Source organism: Boleophthalmus pectinirostris, unplaced genomic scaffold (genome assembly GCF_026225935.1).
Source record: "Boleophthalmus pectinirostris isolate CB_2022bp ecotype Guang Dong unplaced genomic scaffold, ASM2622593v1 HiC_scaffold_22, whole genome shotgun sequence".
Classification (NCBI taxonomy): Eukaryota; Metazoa; Chordata; class Actinopteri; order Gobiiformes; family Gobiidae; genus Boleophthalmus; species Boleophthalmus pectinirostris.
The window spans coordinates 41,507,862-41,525,760 of record NW_026571190.1 but is presented as its reverse complement, the minus strand read 5'-3'; the positions used below and the strand labels follow the sequence as shown (position 1 = coordinate 41,525,760).

Below are 17,899 nucleotides of genomic sequence, written 5' to 3'. Positions count from 1 at the left end.
AGGGACGTCTGGTCAAACTATAATAAAATTAAAAACACTTGTGCAAATGTTTGGTAAAATTATGCATCTTTTCGAGCAATCAAAACTTCAACAAAGTAAAAAATGTCACTTGTATAGAGTGACCAGAATTTCAAAATAAAAAACGAGGATATCTCCAGATTTTTGGTGGCTGGTAATAAATTAAAATTGTGAAACGAGCGCGTAGTTAAGGAAAACCGTTATGCACTAATATGAGTCAGTACAGTCACGTTTTCTTTGTGTTTTGGTCATTTTTAAGTATCCTTTTCTGTATTTTACTTCAATAAATGACTATTTCTGCCTCTCTTTACAGTTGTCGGGGAACAAATTAGTCAAAAACAGGGACATTTCTTGTATAAAATTGGGACAAATCACTTATTTTAATTATGCATCTTTTTGAGCAATAAAAACTTCAACAAAATAAGAAATATCACTTAAATAGAGTGACCAGTATTTCAAAATAAAAAACTAGGACATCCCCACATTTTTTTGTGGTTGGTAAAAATAAAAGTGTGAAAACTGTTCTGCACTCGGCTCAATCATGACAAAGATCTGAGTAAGTATAACCACATTTTCTTTGTGTATTAGTGATTTTAAAGTACCATTTTATGTGTTTTACTTAAATAAATGACAATTTATGTTTCTCTTTACTGCTGACAGGGACTAAATTAGTCAAAAATAGGGACATTTCTTGTATAAAACTGGAACAAATCACTAGTTTTGTATAAATCTGCAGGATCAGGGCTCAAAACTTGGACTGTCCCGGGTCAACAGGGACGTCTGGTCAAACTATAATAACATTAAAATCACTTGTGCAAATGTTTGGTAAAATTATGCATCTTTTTGGGCAATCAAAACTTTAAAAAAGTAAAAAAATGTCACTTGCAGAAGGAGACCATATTTTAAAAATAAAAAACTGGGACATCACCAAATTTTTTGGTGGTTGGTAAAAATAAAACTGAAAATTGTTCTGCACTCGGCCCAATCATGATGAATGTGTGTCAGTAAAATCACATTGTGTTTCCGTTTTGGTCGTTTTTAAGCAGCTTTTCTGTATTTTATCAAAACAAATGACAATTTATGTTTCTCTTTACTGTTGTCAGGGAGTAAATTGGTCAAAAATAGGGACATTTCTTGTATAAAACTGGGACAAATCGGTGACTGGGACTGTCCCGGGTGAATAGAAACGTCTGGTCAACTTCTACTAAAATTAAAATCACTTGTGCAAATGTTTGGTGAAATTATGCATCTTTTTGAGCAATCAAAACTTCAAAAAAGTAAGAAATGTCACTTGTAGAGGGAGACCATGTTTAAAAAAAAAACAAAAAACTGGGACATTCCCGGTTTTTTGGTGGTTGATAATAACAAAATTGTGAAACGAGCGAATAATTAATTAAAAATGTCCTGCACTCGACACTAATGTGAGTCAATATAACCACATTTTCTTTGTGTTTTGGTCATTTTAAGTATCATTTTCTGTATTTCACTGAATAAATGACAATTTATGTCTCTTTTTACTGTTGTCAGAGAACAAATTAGTCAAATACAGCGACATTTCTTGTATAAAACTGGAACAAATCAGTGGTTTTGTATAAATCTGCAGGGTCAGAGCTCAAAACTTGGACTGTCCCGGGTGAATAGAAACATGTGGACACTTTGTGCTAAAATTAAAATCACTTGTGCAAATGTTTGGTAAAATTATGCATCTTTTTGACCAATCAAACCTTGAACAAAATAAGAAATATCACTTGCATAGAGTGACTATAATTTCAAAATAAAAAACTGAGACATCCCCAGATTTTTTTGGTGCTTGGTAATAATAAAATTGTGAAAATTTTTCTGCAATCGGCCCAATCATGACTAAGTATAATCACATTTTCTTTGTGTTTTGGTCATTTTTAAGTATCCTTTTCTGTATTTTACTGAATAAATGACAATTTATGTCTCTCTTTACTGATGTCAGGGTTTAGAATAAAGTGAGAAATGTCACTTGCAGAAGGTGACCAGAATTTCAAAATTAAAAAAAAAACTGGGACATCCCCACTTTTTTGGTGGTTGATAATAATAAAATTGTGAATCGAGACTAATGTGAGTCAATATAATCACATTTTCTTTGTGTTTTGGTCATTTTTAAATATCATTTTCTGTATTTTACTTAAACAAATGACAATGTATGTGTCTTATTACTGTTGTCAGGGATCAGATTGGTCAAAAACAGGGACATCTGGGACATTTCTTGTATAAAATTGGGTGAAATCAGTGATTTTGTGTAAATCTGCTGGGACACGGGACACAGGGCTCCTTTTTTTTTCTTCGTGTTTTGGTCATTTTAAATATCCTTTTCAGTATTTTACTGAAATAAATGACTATTTATGCCTCTATTTATGCTTTTTACTGTTGTCAAGGAACAGATTGGTCAAAAATCTGTCATTTCTTGTATAAAACTGGGACAAATCACTAAGTTTTGTATAAATCTGCAGGGTCAGGGCTCAAAACTTGGACTGTCCCGGGTGAATAGAAACATGTGGTCACTCTGTGCTAAAATTAAAATCACTTGTGCAAATGTTTGGTAAAATGATGCATCTCTTCGATCAATCAAACCTCGAACAAAATAAGAAAAGTCAGTCTCAGTCCGGCGCAGGTTTGTGTCGCGTGGTCCAACTTTACCCCCAATAATCGTCATGATTCATTCACCGAACGCCTCAAAAACGCCAGATTGTGCGTTAAAACCCGGTTATAATCGCCGGTTTGCGGCTTTGTCGTGTGTCCGGAGGAGGTTTGTTGACACACACAGGCCCCAAAACAAAAGGTCTGACAAACACGTCAAACAAAAGTGCGTTAGCTTAGCACGCTTAGCCACTTTAGCTCCTCGACCAAAACAATCACCACAAATCTATTATTAAAAAAAACAAAAAAACTAAAAAAACACCACAAATCTTTACGCGTTTTGCACGAGTCGCACAAATAATGTCACGCGTCAAAAACCGGGAGTCACGGCGGCGTTTTGTGGGATTTTTCGGGAGGAGTTTAGCGTGGAGGAGTTTGCATCTTTTTTTTTTTTTTTTTTTTTTTGGGGGGGACTTGACAGGGCCCTGGACTCAAAAATGGCAATCGGTTTGTGCAGCACACGAGCTCCCGCGGCGACTATGCTCCGTCACGAACGATTTAAGGTGTAGAAAAAGCCCAAATGCACCGCGGGAATTGATGTTTAAACGCGTAAAGTTTGTGGGTTTTTTTAGCCTAGCCGTGGAGCTAACAGTGCAACAGCAGCAGCAGGTCCAGTTGAGCCAAACGGTTCGTTACTTACTTTCATTTAGAACCTCCACCAGCTCGGCGCAGTTTTCACACATTGTTCGTTAAAAAAAAAAGCGGGGGTCCAGTGCAGCGGCTCAGAGCATCGCGTCGCAGGCTGCTGATGACTGAGTTGTTTTCGGGGGGTGGAAAAAGGCCCCGACGGTGGGAGTGTGTTCGTGTTCGCGTTCGTGTTCGGGCTCCGCTGAAGGTTATTCCGGCGGATGCGGGCCGCGGCGCACGGGACAGGCGCCGAGAACGTGATCGCATCCGAGCCGCGATCATGAACGGCCGGGGGGGGTTCCGGGGAGGCACGGCGAGAGGCAGAGAAAGTCCAGTCAGAGTCCGATCCGAGCGAGACTCGAGAGAGTAGACACAGCGGCCATGTTGAAAAGTGACGGGGAGGGGAGGGGGGGAGAGAAGGAGCAACACACAGGCGGCGTGGAGGCGCTCGGGAAACTTCGGCTTTTTCCGGACACGCTCGCGCTCGGGAAACTTCGGCTTTTTCCGGACACTCTCTCTCCGGAAACTTCGGCTTTTTCCGGACACGCTCGCTCTCTCTCCGAAACTCGCTCGGGAAACTTCGGCTTTTTCCGGACACGCTCTCGCTCGGGAAACTTCGGCTTTTTCCGGACACGCTCTCTTTCCGGAACTTTTTTTTATTTTTTTTTTATTTTATTGCAGACATATAACGACAAGACAAAACAACCAATGTATTTACAGTATAAGGTGCAGATTGGATTGTTGTTGCATCAATGCAAAGTCCAGTTAACAGTTATGGCATGGGCGAGGTATGGAAAATATACATGTACATTCATACACATAAACACACACAAACACACACAAACACACATAAACACACATAAACACACACAAACACACATAAACATACTGCAATAAGGGGGTGGTTTGCAAATTAACATACAGGGGAGCAGAAGGAATGAAACCAAAACTAAACAACAGAATAACAAAACAAAACAGAAAGTTATAAATTAAATAAAGCTATACGATATTTTTTATAGATATTGTAAGTTTTAATTGCTTTTTTGTTTTGGGCCTGTTTTATTGTCTGAAAGTATTGTTGGAGTTCGTTATGCTCGCTCTCGGAACGTGGAGGCGCTCGGGAAACTTCGGCTTTTTCCGGACACGCTCCCTCCTCTCCGGAACGTGTCGTCCTCTCGTCGGGGGAAGTCGCGCGAGAGTTCGGCAAGTTGTGGTTTTGAAGGTCAACTTTTTTTAAATTTATTTTAATATAAGCAAAAGTGTATAATCAGTGTTGTGGAGTAACTGATTACATGTACCAGAGTAATGTAATCAGAGTACAAATGATGAGTAACAGTATTCAGTTACAGTTACTGTTTCAGTGAGTGGTAATTGGATTACAGTTACTTTACTGAAATGGATTACACGGCGGGATTTTCCTGTTTTCACATTTTGGGCTAAATCCCTTTTTTTTTTTGTGTGGTAATTCCACTCATTGCTGGACTCTAAAACCAAGTCTAAAACCAGGTCTAAACTTGGTCTAAACCAGGACTAAAACCAGGGCTAAAACCAAGTCTAAAACCAGGTCTAAACTTGGTCTAAACCAGGTCTAAACCAGGACTAAAACCAGGCCTAAACTTGGTCTAAACCAGGTCTAAACTTGGTCTAAACCAGGTCTAAACTTGGTCTAAACCAGGTCTAAAACAGGTCCAAACCAAGTCTAAACTTGGTCTAAAGCAGGACTAAAACCAGGTCTAAAACCAGGTCTAAACCAGGACTAAACCAGGATTTAACAGGACTAAATCCTGCTGTGTGTACATGTTTCTTCGTCTTCTATCAATATTTTTTAATTTGGTTCAGTAAAGTTTGGACTTTTTATTTTCTTTTATCAGACAAAACTTATGTGAAGATTTCGTCTTTGTTTCTCTACAACAAATCAAATAATCCAAAGTATTCAGATTACATTACTCACTTTAAGTAATTTAATGGATTCTGTTACAAACTGCATTTTGGTGTATGTAATCTGTAATCTGTAGGGGATTACATTTTAAAAGTAAACTTTCCAACACTGAGGAACAGCTACACCAGAACTAAACCAACACTAAACCCCAAATCTAAATTAAATCTGAATTAAAACAGTAAAATAAAAAAAAAACAAAGACAGTGTTTTTGTAAAAATATCCAACTTTATCTTCTGAGTCAAAGACATTTTCTCCAAACATGATCCTTCTCCTCATTTCCGTCTCATAACCGAAATTTCCACACACAAAAAAAATTTAAAAATAAAAATAATCCAAAACGACACATGACAAACCCAGAAGTCGAGCCGCGACCCCTGGAGGTTTTACATTCAACCTGCCGCTAAACTGTGCATTATTTTATTTTACATATTAACAAGTGGGAGGAAGAGACAAAAAAAAAAACCTTCAGTATCGAAGCCGGGGCTGGACGGGACCGACCCGAAAAACACGCCGCCACGGGCTCTAGTCAAATGAAGCTCACTGAGGTTGGAATTTGGAGCCAGGAATTGATACACGGACAAAAAAATAAACGAAATAAAAACAGCGGGATCACGAGTTAATCCGAACATTTTAAGACCAAAAATGACGACGCTCGCAGCAGCAGGTACAGAGAGAAGCGACGTTTTTTTTCTATAGAGGCTTTGCACCGTCACGTGACCCCTATAGGCGAGTTTCAGCTGACGTCATTGTTATTAAAAGTCCGCGTTGCTGCTGGGAAATATTTTGGTCGAAGGCAGAAACACGGTAGCGTCAAACACAGTGCGTAACCTCGTGTATTTCTCCCTGATAATGGTAAATTCCTGCTGCATTATCGGACACACAAATAGAAGCACGGAAGAAGGAAAATGTCTTTTTCATATTCTGAGTGAAAAGAACCACTAACGGTGAATTAAACGACTTTCAAACATCCGCAGAGCAAACGTAGAAGATCCTAACAAACCGTGGACTCAACAAGTTCAACAACACATCCAGACTCTTGGAGGTTTTCATCTTTTCTGCTGTGAATGGCCCAGGAGTTTCCACCAAGTCATTGTGGATGTCGCCCAAGTGAATATTTGTCCAGGGAGTTGGAGATTCAGACCAGAAATTTGGTTTGGTCCAGACTCTGTCGGGGTTGAAAAGGTTGATTTGTCGTCCGTCGATGTTTATGACCAATTTCTGGTCAAATGGTCTTGGGTCCTCTGCCGTTAGAGTGGATAAATAACCGGGATCAATACCCTTTACGTGTTTTCTCGCTCCGTCCGACATGTTGAATTAGTGTTTCTTGCCGCCGACCAAAATAATTCCCAGCATGCAACGCACGCTTTTGTCAACAATGAAACTCGTCTATAGTAACAGTAACTACGCCGCCATGACACCGGACACACTATGTCATTGACTTAAGCAGCATCGGAGAAACATGGGCAGGTTTTGTTGTGTATTTGGTTGTTCTAGACGCTCTGAACGGGATAAAACGATTCAATTCTTCACTGTTCCTCTGGAAATGACTCATCAGGATCAAACAAGGGAATTATCAGGAAAAAAAACGGGAATTATGTCTAGAAACATAAACCACGAAGAGATTTCCAATGGTACCATCAAGACACACTCACGTCACTTTCAACAAGGTGTTTGTTATTTAAATTGTTTCATAGTTTATTTAATGAGAGAAGCACATTTACTGAACTAAAATGTAAAAAGAAACATTTGCAGTAGAAACTGTATGTTCCAGCACATAAACATGTCACTCGTCGTAGGACCATGTTTTCTTTGTCTTGTTTATCCACAACTTTGTCTTCTAGAATTAATCTCTTTTTGTGAGTGGATCTTTCTAACGTTCGTGAGGATCTTTTCATGGTCGATTCTTTCGAGGTTCGTCTCACAGACTCTTCGACTCGTGCGTCGTGTTGATCGCAGGAGCCAGTGTGGGTTCTTGAATCGTAAACTAGTGCAGGTTTTCCTGGATAAATTAATGACATTTTAGTTCAGTAAATGTGCTTCTCTCATTAAATAAACTATGAAACTATTTAAATAACAAACACCTTGATGAAAGTGACGTGAGTGTTGATGGTACAATAGGAAATCTCTTCGTGGTTTATGTTCTCTAGACATAATTCCCGTTTTTTTTTTTTTTGATAATTCCCTTGTTTGATCCTGATGAGTCATTTCCAGAGGAACAGTGAAGAAAAGAATCGTTTTATCCCTTTTCAGAGCGTCTAGAACAGGGGTGTCCAAACTTTTTTCATCAAGGGCCACGTACAAAGCAGAGGATTGATCGAGGGCCGCAGACTAGTGCTTAAAGGGATAGTTCGGGTTTTTTGACATGAATCTGTGTGTCGTCCCCGTGAGAAGTGTCGCGCATCAACACCGACTCACCCCCGACGGCGTCCGGCGAGCCCAGATACTGGCCGTTTTCGGTGCTGACGAAAGAAGTCCGGCAAGTTGTGCTGGGGACATTAAAATAAAGTGTTTTTCTTCTCAAAACAACATGTGTTCAAAAGAGTGATACAAAACCATCGTCCTCCAAAAAGTCAGACCTCATAATCGCTTGGGACTATTTTCTCTCCGTTCGTATCACTGCGAATAATTGAAATATGTGCATGTTTAACACGAATAGCATGAATAAACACTGACGGCTCAGAGATCCTTAAAACCAAACACTAAATATTAAATCTTCACTTTATCGAGGTAGATTTTCTAAAAACTTGCACTAAGAAGTTAATTTTTAAATGGTGTAAGGTGATTTGGGCCAATTCACCTGGAAGCCTGAGGACCAAGAATAATTTGTCTGAGGGCCGCATTTGGCCCACGGGCCGTAGTTTGGACCTGCCTGGTCTAGAACAACCAAATAAACAACAAAACCTGCTCATGTTTCTCAAGTCAATGACATAGCGTGCCCGGTGTCATGGCGGCGTAGGTACCGTTGCCATGGGAACACGTGTCAGTGCGAAGCCTCTATAGGAAGTGAACTGGAGCCAGAGTCGGTGGAGCCTGAAGTCAAACCCACAAAGTCCAACAACGGTCCAGTCCAGCCCCAACAGATTCAATACAAGAAAACAAGAGAAAAGAAACATTTGACACAGAAATTTTTTAGTATAAAATATATCAAAAACAAAACTTGGCTTATTTGTTTCGACGGGCAAAGGGACACGTGGTCATTTACATATTCACAAACGTTTGGTCGACCGTCCTGAACACTCCGCTCTTTCACGCAAAAGTCTCCCTCTTCGGTTCCTTGGCCTTGGTCCGAAATCAGACGTCGCTCCGTGTTTTTCCGTCGCTTCGTTTCGTTTTGGGAATCGTCGACGTTTTTAGTCGCACATTTCCTCCGGGAGTTCGTGGGGGTTCAGGATTCCCGGTACAGAGAGTTGGATTTTGTGTTTTTCTTCCTGGGCCTGACGTAAGGCGCCCTCTCGCTCCTCCAGGAACAGGTCTGTGGTGTCCTCGCCGGCAAATTCCTGGGAAATAAAAACACAGATTGGAATAAGTAAAAAAAAATAAATAAATAAAAAATTCTAGGGGATATTAACCGTGAACACGTAACTTATTTTGATCACCTTGTTTGCTTTTATTGTTTTGAAAATGCTGTATTTATAAAAAACAATGTCTCTCCCTTTGCTCCCTGTGCTAAGTCACTCCCCCCTCAGACACAATCACGACACAATCAGCGTTAATGAAACTCCTGCACATCACTTCAGGTTTGTCCAGTCGCTGTGTTCAGTTTTGTGTCATGTTTTTGTGTATTTATGGAGTAAAAAGTTTTCAGAAATATTCATGTGCATAGGATATAAATTTGTGCATATTTGTCTGTAGTTGAGCGTAAAATAAATATTTGTAAACTCTGGAATGAGTCCAGTCGTACGTAAAATGTGTTGTGTGTATTTTATCCATCAGAGTATGAATTGAAAAGTTACGACTTCAAGAATTATATAATCACAAAATTAAAATTTACAATTACGCTTTCATCAGTATAAATATGAATTCACAGACATGACTCGACTGACAGAAATACAACATCACTTCACAGGAATTTTTTATTGATCAGAAGAAACATCGATTGAGATGCCGGACTTTTACACCACATATGGACTGAACCAGGACTAAACAAGAGAGAAAACCCTGAGCTCGTGGATCAAGGTGTCTGCAAAGCACGATTGGGCGGTGGTTGCGTTTAGCCCGGTGGGGCGCAAAGTTCTGCACCGGTCCTTTCGCCTGCGGTCACCCAACGGTCTACACGGGCACACCTCCTGGCCCGTCCCCACATTCAGTCCTGGTTCAATCTTGGTTCAGTCCTGGTTCAATCTTGGTTCAGTCCTGGTTCAATCTTGGTTCAGTCCTGGTTCAGTCCTGGTTCAGTCCTGGTTCAGTCCTGGTTCAGTCCTGGTTCAGTCCTGGTTCAGTCCTGGTTCAATCTTGGTTCAGTCCTGGTTCAATCTTGGTTCAGTCCTGGTTCAATCTTGGTTCAGTCCTGGTTCAATCTTGGTTCAGTCCTGGTTCAATCTTGGTTCAGTCCTGGTTCAGTCCTGGTTCAGTCCTGGTTCAGTCCTGGTTCAGTCCTGGTTCAGTCCTGGTTCAGTCCTGGTTCAGTCCTGGTTCAGTCCTGTTCAGTCCTGGTTCAGTCCGTTTGTGGTGTAAAAGTCCGGCATCTCAATCGATGTTTCTTCTGCTCAGTAAAAATGCCCTGTGAAGTGATGTTGTTTTTTTGTCAGTCGAGTCGCGTCTGTGAATTCATTCAGTTCGTACTGAAAAAAGTGTAATTGTAAATATTCATTTTGTGATTGTAATTCTTGAACTTTTCATTAGTTCATTTTCTGATGGATAAAATACAAACAACACATTTTATGTACGACTGGACTCATTCCAGAGTTTACAAATGTTTATTTTATGCTCAACCACAGACAAATACACAGATTTTTATCCTACACACATGAATATTTCTGAAAACTTTCGTACTCCATATGTCCAGCTCAAACTGTGCCACTAAATCACAGGGTTTAAAAGTTCACAGCTCATGACTCATGTTCTCACACTGAACCAACGACTTCATCAGTGTGAAACCCTCACGAGAGGAGACTGGAGTCAAACAGCTTTGAGTTTCTTGCGACCTTCGGTTCTCGATCAGGAGCAGGTCGTGAGGCGTTTATCTGTTCTCCCATGTTTACTAAACACGATTAAGCTAAACTCGGACCGATCCCAAAAACAGGAGTGAAAAATCGGCTCAAAAAGGGCCAAAAATCACACATCAGAAGGTGGAGCAGAACGTTTTGAGCTTCGGAGATGTAAACAGACTAATAATAAAGAATTACTCAAACATATGAATGAAACAAAACACAACTCCAGCTCTGTTTATGAGGAGGAAACAACATCCTAACAACACGACTTCAAACTCACAAGAATCTATTTTGAGTAGGGATAAATAAGGATGGGAGGGCATCTGACTCACCTTGATCTGAACGAGGAAGTCCCTGAGGTGCTCCTTGAAGGCGGGAATGTCCTGGTTCAGACTGAAGAGGCCGGTCACAAACACTTTCACCTGAGCGCTGCAAACAATCAAATCAACTTTTAACAAAACAGCGATGAGGGAGAATAAATGTTGATTTTTTTTTTTATTATTATGATGCAGTAAAATGTTTTATTAATGCATGAAAATCATAGATGTTGTATAAGGATCAGTGTTGGGAAGTTTACTTTTAAAATGTAATCCCCTACAGATTACAGATTACATACCCCAAAATGTAGTTTGTACTGTAATCCATTAAATTACTTAAAGTGAGTAATGTAATCTGATTACTTTGGATTACTTGATTTGCTGTAGAGAAGCAAAGACGAGGGAATCTTCACATAAGAAGTTTTGTCTGATAAAAGAAAATAAAAAAGCCCAAAGCCCTGGTTTAGACCTGGTTTAGATCTAGTTTAGATCTAGTTTAGTCCTGGTCTAAGTCCTCATTTAGATCTACTTTAGTCCCGATTTTAGTGCTGGTTTTAGTCCTAGTTTTACACCCGGTTTAGATCTAGTTTAGACCTGGTTTAGATCTACTTTAGACCTGGTTTAGATCTACTTTAGACCTGGTTTAGATCTACTTTAGACCTGGTTTAGATCTACTTTAGACCTGGTTTAGATCTACTTTAGACCTGGTTTAGATCTACTTTAGTCCTAATTTTAGTGCTGGTTTTAGTCCTAGTTTTGTCTTGGTTTAGTCCTAGTTTTAGACCCGGTTTAGATCTAGTTTAGATCTAGTTTAGATCTAGTTTAGACCTGGTTTAGATCTGGTTTAGATCTAGTTTAGACCTGGTTTAGTTTCCGGCAATGAGTGGAATTACCAAAAAAAAAAAAAAAAAAAAAAAAAAGGGGGAATATAGTCTAAAATGTGACAACAGGAAAATATCTCTGTGTTAGGGATGGGCATCATTAATCGATTAATCGATAATTGATCATTAAGAATTTCATCGATTATGTTCATTTTAATGGACAAACTGAATGTATGTTTGTGTGTCGTGACCAAACAGGTGTGTACATGTGTCTCTGCATCAGAAGGAGCGAGACACAAACAGTGGGTCAGTCTGTAACGAACCGAAGCACAAATGTGGATTTAACCAGGATTTGTAGAAGAAATTCCACACTTTCCGTTGCGTTGGGACAAGTGTGAGTCCATGTGCACAGTGGATAAAGCAGCACATGTGTTTCTGTGTCCAGTGGGAAAAAGTTTTTCCAGGTGAGAGTCGCTCAATGTGGATGACGAGGCCCCGCCCCCCTCCCCCCGTACGCTGTCCTGGTTTTGACAAACACAAATCTGGTCACACTGACCTGTATTCACCTGAGTCATGTCTTTTAATCCAACACAAGTTGAACCACATCAGCGACACAAGAGCTGGAGTTTTATCTTCACTTAGTTTATGTAAATTAGTGATGTGGTTTTAAGTTTTGTTTCTGTGAGATTTGAACAAAACTGAATTAAACACATTATAATGTCAAACAGCTGATGTGGCTCTAGAGTCGTTATGTTTATATGTCGTAAAGTTGAATTTATTTATGCAGATTAGTGCAGATAGTAATAATAATGATGATCATTTTAATATAAAAACCTTAATGATTCATCGATAATCGTTCGTTAATTCTTCCGACGATCGATTAAGAAAATTTCATCGAATGCCCGTCCCTACTCTGTGTAATCCATTTATTTCAACAAAGTAACTGTAATCCAATTACCACTCACTGAAACAGTAACTGTAACTGAATACAGTTACTCATCATTTGTATCTGATTACATAACTCTGGTACATGTAATCTGTTACTCCCCATCACTGGTGAGGTTTGGGGTTGATAGAGGAAAGTAAAGGTTGTACTGACTCCTGCAGGTGTGGGAAGGCGTTCTTCAGCAGGTTGGCCGTGTACTCCTGCACGTGGGCCTGGTTATTGGCCGGACTCGCGGCGCTGAGGGAGACGCTCACTTTACCCTCCTCCACCAGGTTAAACATGTACGCCAAGATGGTGGCGTGCATCGTCAAACCTGCACACGAAACAACACAAAACACACAAAACACAAAACAGGAGTCAGTGGAAGAAATGTACGCAGCAGATAAATGTTCACATATTACACGGTTTTCTGGAGACATGAGGAATGAAAAGGTTCTTGTCTTGTTTCGTCCATAAATACAGAGAGTTTACGACTTTGCTTAATACTGTGTTTTCCGCACCAGCCAAAAAATCCGTAATAAAGAAAATAAAACATATATAAGTTGCATTTTTTGTGGGAAATTTTGATCAAATCAGCGACCAAGAACAGACATTTCAACACTTCAGACTGTCGGCCTTGGCTTGGAAGTCTGAGGGTAGTTTCTGGAACATCGCGGACAGAGACTGTGGCGTCACACGAAAACACATCTCTTTAAAAAAAAAACTTTTTCTCTTTCTCTCTGAGTTCAGACGCCCCTGACGCTCGTGTCTTTGACGCCGCGGACGAACGGAACAAAAATACTTGACGCGTGTCCGTTGCCCTGGAAACAAGAGCCCGGTCCAGATCTTTTCCCGAAACAATGTCAGACCAGACTGAGACTTTAGTGTTTTTATGACATAAAACATCAGCGGAGGAAATCGACTCGACGACTGGGACGTGTTTATATTTATACTCCACTAATGACACTGGATCAGTCCTGGTCTAGTCCCGGTCTAGTCCCGGTCTAGTCCCGGTCTAGTCCCGGTCTAGTCCCGGTCTAGTCCCGGTCTAGTCCTCGGTGATTGTGGTGTATATATTTATTCTCCGTTCATGTTTGTGGTTCTGGTTCTGGGGTTTTTCTTCCTGATAATAACGTCGCTGCGTCTCTGGATACTCGTCCCTGATTGGTCGACGCGGCGAGTCTGACGTGAAAAGTTTAGCATTTTCAACTTCTTCACGCTGACGCCTCGGACACGCGTCTAGAGCGTCGACGCCAAACGCTCAAGACGCGCCGCAAAATCACAGGACGCTCTAGTCGCACATAGTCCACATCAACTTCACATAGAAACTGGACGCTTTGACACTTGGTGTGAACGAACCTTTATATCGACTCTTTTTTCCAACCACATTTTAGTTTCGTAAAAGAGTTCACCGGACACAAAAGGTTTGAAATCCCTGAGCAGCAGATACTCGTACTCAAGCCTAGAGCGCCGTCTTGTGGCTGTCAGTGTGAAAATAACGAACACGTGAAATGAAAGATTGTAATATTTAAGTCACACCGGAGTGAAAAAAAAAAAAAAAAAAAAATGAGCGTTATAGTCTAAAAAATAGGGTCTATATTGTCGGGGGGCAGGTCCCGAGGTGAAACAAATCGTTCTCCAGCCGGACGTTACCTGCGGTGTGGGACGTATCCGTGACGACGGAGAAGATGTGCTGCAGGATGTCGCAGAAGTAGGTCTGATAGAAACTCTGAGCCGCCGTCTCCTCGGCCGAGACGTTCTGCAGCAGAGAGTAGAGGATCTGCAGCCCTGCGGGAGACACAACCGGCTGTCAATCAAACCGACAAACGACAAAAACATTTAAAAAGCTGCACTGTGTAACTTTTCCAGCGAAAGAAACGTCAGATGGAGATGTTATTGTGGAGAAGCGACCGGAACGTCTGTTTTTTCTAGGGATTTGATCTCGAAAACCACCTGTAACTGAATAAATGTAAAGTCGAGCTGGTTAAAGTCCCACTGTGGAACATTCCAGACAGAACAGTGACGTATCATACATATAAACAGCGTTGGGGAGTAACAGATTACATGTACCGGAGTTATGTAATCAGAGTACAGATTATGAGTAACTGTATTCAGTGAGTGGTAACTGGATTACAGTTACTTTGTTGAAATAAATGGATTACAAAGTGGTATTTCCCCGTTTTCACATTTTGGGCTATATCCCTTTTTTTTTTCTTTTTTCTCAGTAATTCCAAACCAGGTCTAAACCAGGACTAAACCAGGTCAAAAGCAGGACTAAGACCAGGTCTAAAATAGGTCTAAAATAGGTCTAAACCAGTTCTAAACCAAGACTAAACCAAGACTAAACCAGGTCTAAACCAAGACTAAACCAGGTCTAAACCAGGTCTAAACCAAGACTAAACCAGGTCTAAACCAAGCCTAAACCAGGTCTAAACCAGGTCTAAACCAGGACTAAAACAGGATTTAACAGGACTAAATCCTGCTGTGTGAACATGTTTCTTCGTTTTCTATCAATAATATTTTTAATTTGGTTCAGTAAAGTCTGGACTTTTTATTTTCTTTTATCAGACAAAACTTACGTGAAGATTTCCTCGTCTTTGTTTCTCTACAACAAACCAAGTAATCCAAAGTATTCAGATTACATTACTCACTTTAAGTAATTTAATGGATTCTGTTACAAACTACATTTTGGCGTGGGTAATCTGTAATCTGTAATCTGTAGGGGATTACATTTTAAAAGTAAACTTCCCAACACTGCACATAAATATAATACATATAAAATCTTGATGTGTTTCTGTATTTTCTGTGAAAATTTGAGGTGATTTCAACAAGAATTGGTAAAATTATCGGCCTGTGAAACGATGTCAAAGTTTTTGGGACACCCTGTATTTGACTCTTTTGAAACAGAAGTTTAATCTGTACTGATACTAACTGGTACTAACATCGTCTGCTCATTTATTCACCAAACTTCACATTCTTAATATTTATGGGATTAATATTGATCAAATCTGTATTTTTATGTATCAAAATCTTTATAATTCAACAACGATCCCCAAACATTCCACATTTTATAAACGATGCAGAGACTCATAGATACAAACTCGTCACATCAAGAGCTCAGTTTTGCTTCGATACAGAGGCTGTAAATTCTGGAGCAGTTTTCACGTCTGGTTAGTGTTATTTGACCTAAAGACTGAAAGTGTCGTCAAACGAGGGCAGCAAAGATTATATTTATTGAGGAAACTGAACTCTTTTAATGTGAACAAAATGATTGTTAATCATTTTTATTGCTCTTTTATCGGAAATCTTCTTACTTTTTCTTTTATTTGCTGGTTTGAATCCTTGTCTGTGAAGGATAAAAACAAACTTCAAAATATTGCTAAAACTTGCTCGAAAATCACAGGGGTTAAACTGAGACCTGCACACTCTGTGGGAGGAGCAGGGGCTGAGCAAAGCCAAGTGTCTCCATCCTCTGGCTCCTGATTTTATCCTGATGCCTTCAGGGCGTCGGTTTTATGCTCCGAGACGGAAAACCAACCGGTTCTCCAATTCTTTTGTGCCCTGTGCTATTGAATTGTTAAATTCTAAGGGTACAGTTTCATGAAAGTTTTACACTGTAATTTGTACTTTATTTTGAGTTCCACTGGTGGACGGCGATGGACTGACTCACTTTGTGTTTGTTTCTGTTTGTGTTTGCTCTGAGATGTTGCTAATGAATTGCCTTAGGGGATCAATAAAGTTTTCTGAATCTGAATCTAGTCTCTCTCTCTATATATATATTTTATTATTGTATTCATAAAGGTGAAGGCTTTAATATTTCACCCTATTGGGTTTTTTGCCTCTTCCGGCGCTGACTTTTTATCTAGTGTGTTTCTTTTTATTGTCATATTATATGTGCTAAATAAATAAGATAAATAAAATACTGTGGGACATTCTGGACAAAGCAAAAACATCTCCATGAAGACGAGCAGGTGACGGACCCTCCCCCAGAGAAGGAGCTGTGTTTTAAACACGGTGGTACCAGTGTCGGCGACGTTCCTCATGGTGTGTTTAAAGGCCCAGATGATGGAGTCCAGGATGAGTTTGAACTGAGCCGGAGCGATGGAGAGGAACGCCGGGAAGCACATCCCTGTGGCCGACAGCAGCAGGTAGAAGAAGTGAGTCCTGTGCTCCGGGAACTCCTCGAAGTCCTGAACACAAAACACAAAACACAAAACCACGATAAATTTAACGAGGTGTAAAAAGGAACCGATATGTCGAACTACGACTGAGACCAAAACATGTCATGAAGACTTTTTCTTTCCTCATTTGGATCGTTCACAAGTTTGTTTTGTTTTTATTTATCCAATCTGACCCACTTTATCTCTACAGCACTTTTCATAAATAAATACTGTTTCCAAAAGTGATGCACAGAAAAATGTAAAATCGATGTATAAAACTTATTTAGTAATAATAGTAGCAATAGTAGTAGTAGTAGTAGTACTTCAGACCTTGTTGATCATGTTGAGCGTGTAGTAGTAGTTGTATTAATAGTAGTAGTAGTAGTAGTAGTAGTAGTAGTAGTAGTAGTAGTAGTAGTAGTAGTAGTACTTCAGACCTTGTTGATCATGTTGAGCGTGTAGTAGTAGTAGTAGTAGTAGTAGTAGTAGTAGTAGTAGTAGTAGTAGTAGTAGTAGTAGTAGTAGTAGTAGTAGTAGTAGTAGTAGTAGTAGTAGTAGTACTTCAGACCTTGTTGATCATGTTGAGCGTGTAGTAGTAGTAGTAGTAGTAGTAGTAGTAGTAGTAGTAGTAGTAGTAGTAGTAGTAGTAGTAGTAGTACTTCAGACCTTGTTGATCATGTTGAGCGTGTAGTAGTAGTAGTAGTAGTAGTAGTAGTAGTAGTAGTAGTAGTAGTAGTAGTAGTAGTAGTAGTAGTAGTAGTAGTAGTACTTCAGACCTTGTTGATCATGTTGAGCGTGTAGTAGTAGTAGTAGTAGTAGTAGTAGTAGTAGTAGTAGTAGTAGTAGTAGTAGTAGTAGTAGTAGTAGTACTTCAGACCTTGTTGATCATGTTGAGCGTGTAGTAGTAGTTGTATTAATAGTAGTAGTAGTAGTAGTAGTAGTAGTAGTAGTAGTAGTAGTCTTCAGACCTTGTTGATCATGTTGAGCGTGTAGTAGTAGTAGTAGTAGTAGTAGTAGTAGTAGTAGTAGTAGTAGTAGTAGTAGTAGTAGTAGTAGTAGTAGTAGTAGTAGTAGTAGTAGTAGTAGTAGTAGTAGTAGTAGTAGTAGTAGTAGTAGTAGTAGTAGTAGTAGTAGTAGTAGTAGTAGTAGTAGTAGTAGTAGTAGTAGTAGTAGTAGTAGTAGTAGTAGTAGTAGTAGTAGTAGTAGTAGTAGTAGTAGTAGTAGTAGTAGTAGTAGTAGTAGTAGTAGTAGTAGTAGTAGTAGTAGTAGTAGTA

At 39.8% G+C, this 17,899-nt stretch overlaps 2 protein-coding genes across 2 annotated transcripts in view; both read right to left on the bottom strand.

The window, feature by feature from the left end:
• usp34 (ubiquitin specific peptidase 34) overlaps window positions 1-3,702 on the bottom strand; it is a 140,822-nt gene extending 137,120 nt beyond the window's left edge. The window contains exon 1 of the mRNA XM_055158681.1: window positions 3,326-3,702. Within this exon, the coding sequence (XP_055014656.1) occupies window positions 3,326-3,368 (43 nt within the window). The 5' untranslated portion in view covers window positions 3,369-3,702. The remainder of the gene's footprint in view (window positions 1-3,325) is intronic.
• Window positions 3,703-8,364: 4,662 nt separating this feature from the next.
• xpo1a (exportin 1 (CRM1 homolog, yeast) a) overlaps window positions 8,365-17,899 on the bottom strand; it is a 35,530-nt gene continuing 25,995 nt past the window's right edge. The window contains exons 21-25 of the mRNA XM_020940660.2: window positions 16,487-16,655; window positions 14,119-14,253; window positions 12,640-12,799; window positions 10,735-10,831; window positions 8,365-8,749 (exon numbers count right to left, since the gene is read on the bottom strand). Of these exons, the coding sequence (XP_020796319.2) occupies window positions 8,603-8,749; window positions 10,735-10,831; window positions 12,640-12,799; window positions 14,119-14,253; window positions 16,487-16,655 (708 nt within the window). The 3' untranslated portion in view covers window positions 8,365-8,602. The remainder of the gene's footprint in view (window positions 8,750-10,734; window positions 10,832-12,639; window positions 12,800-14,118; window positions 14,254-16,486; window positions 16,656-17,899) is intronic.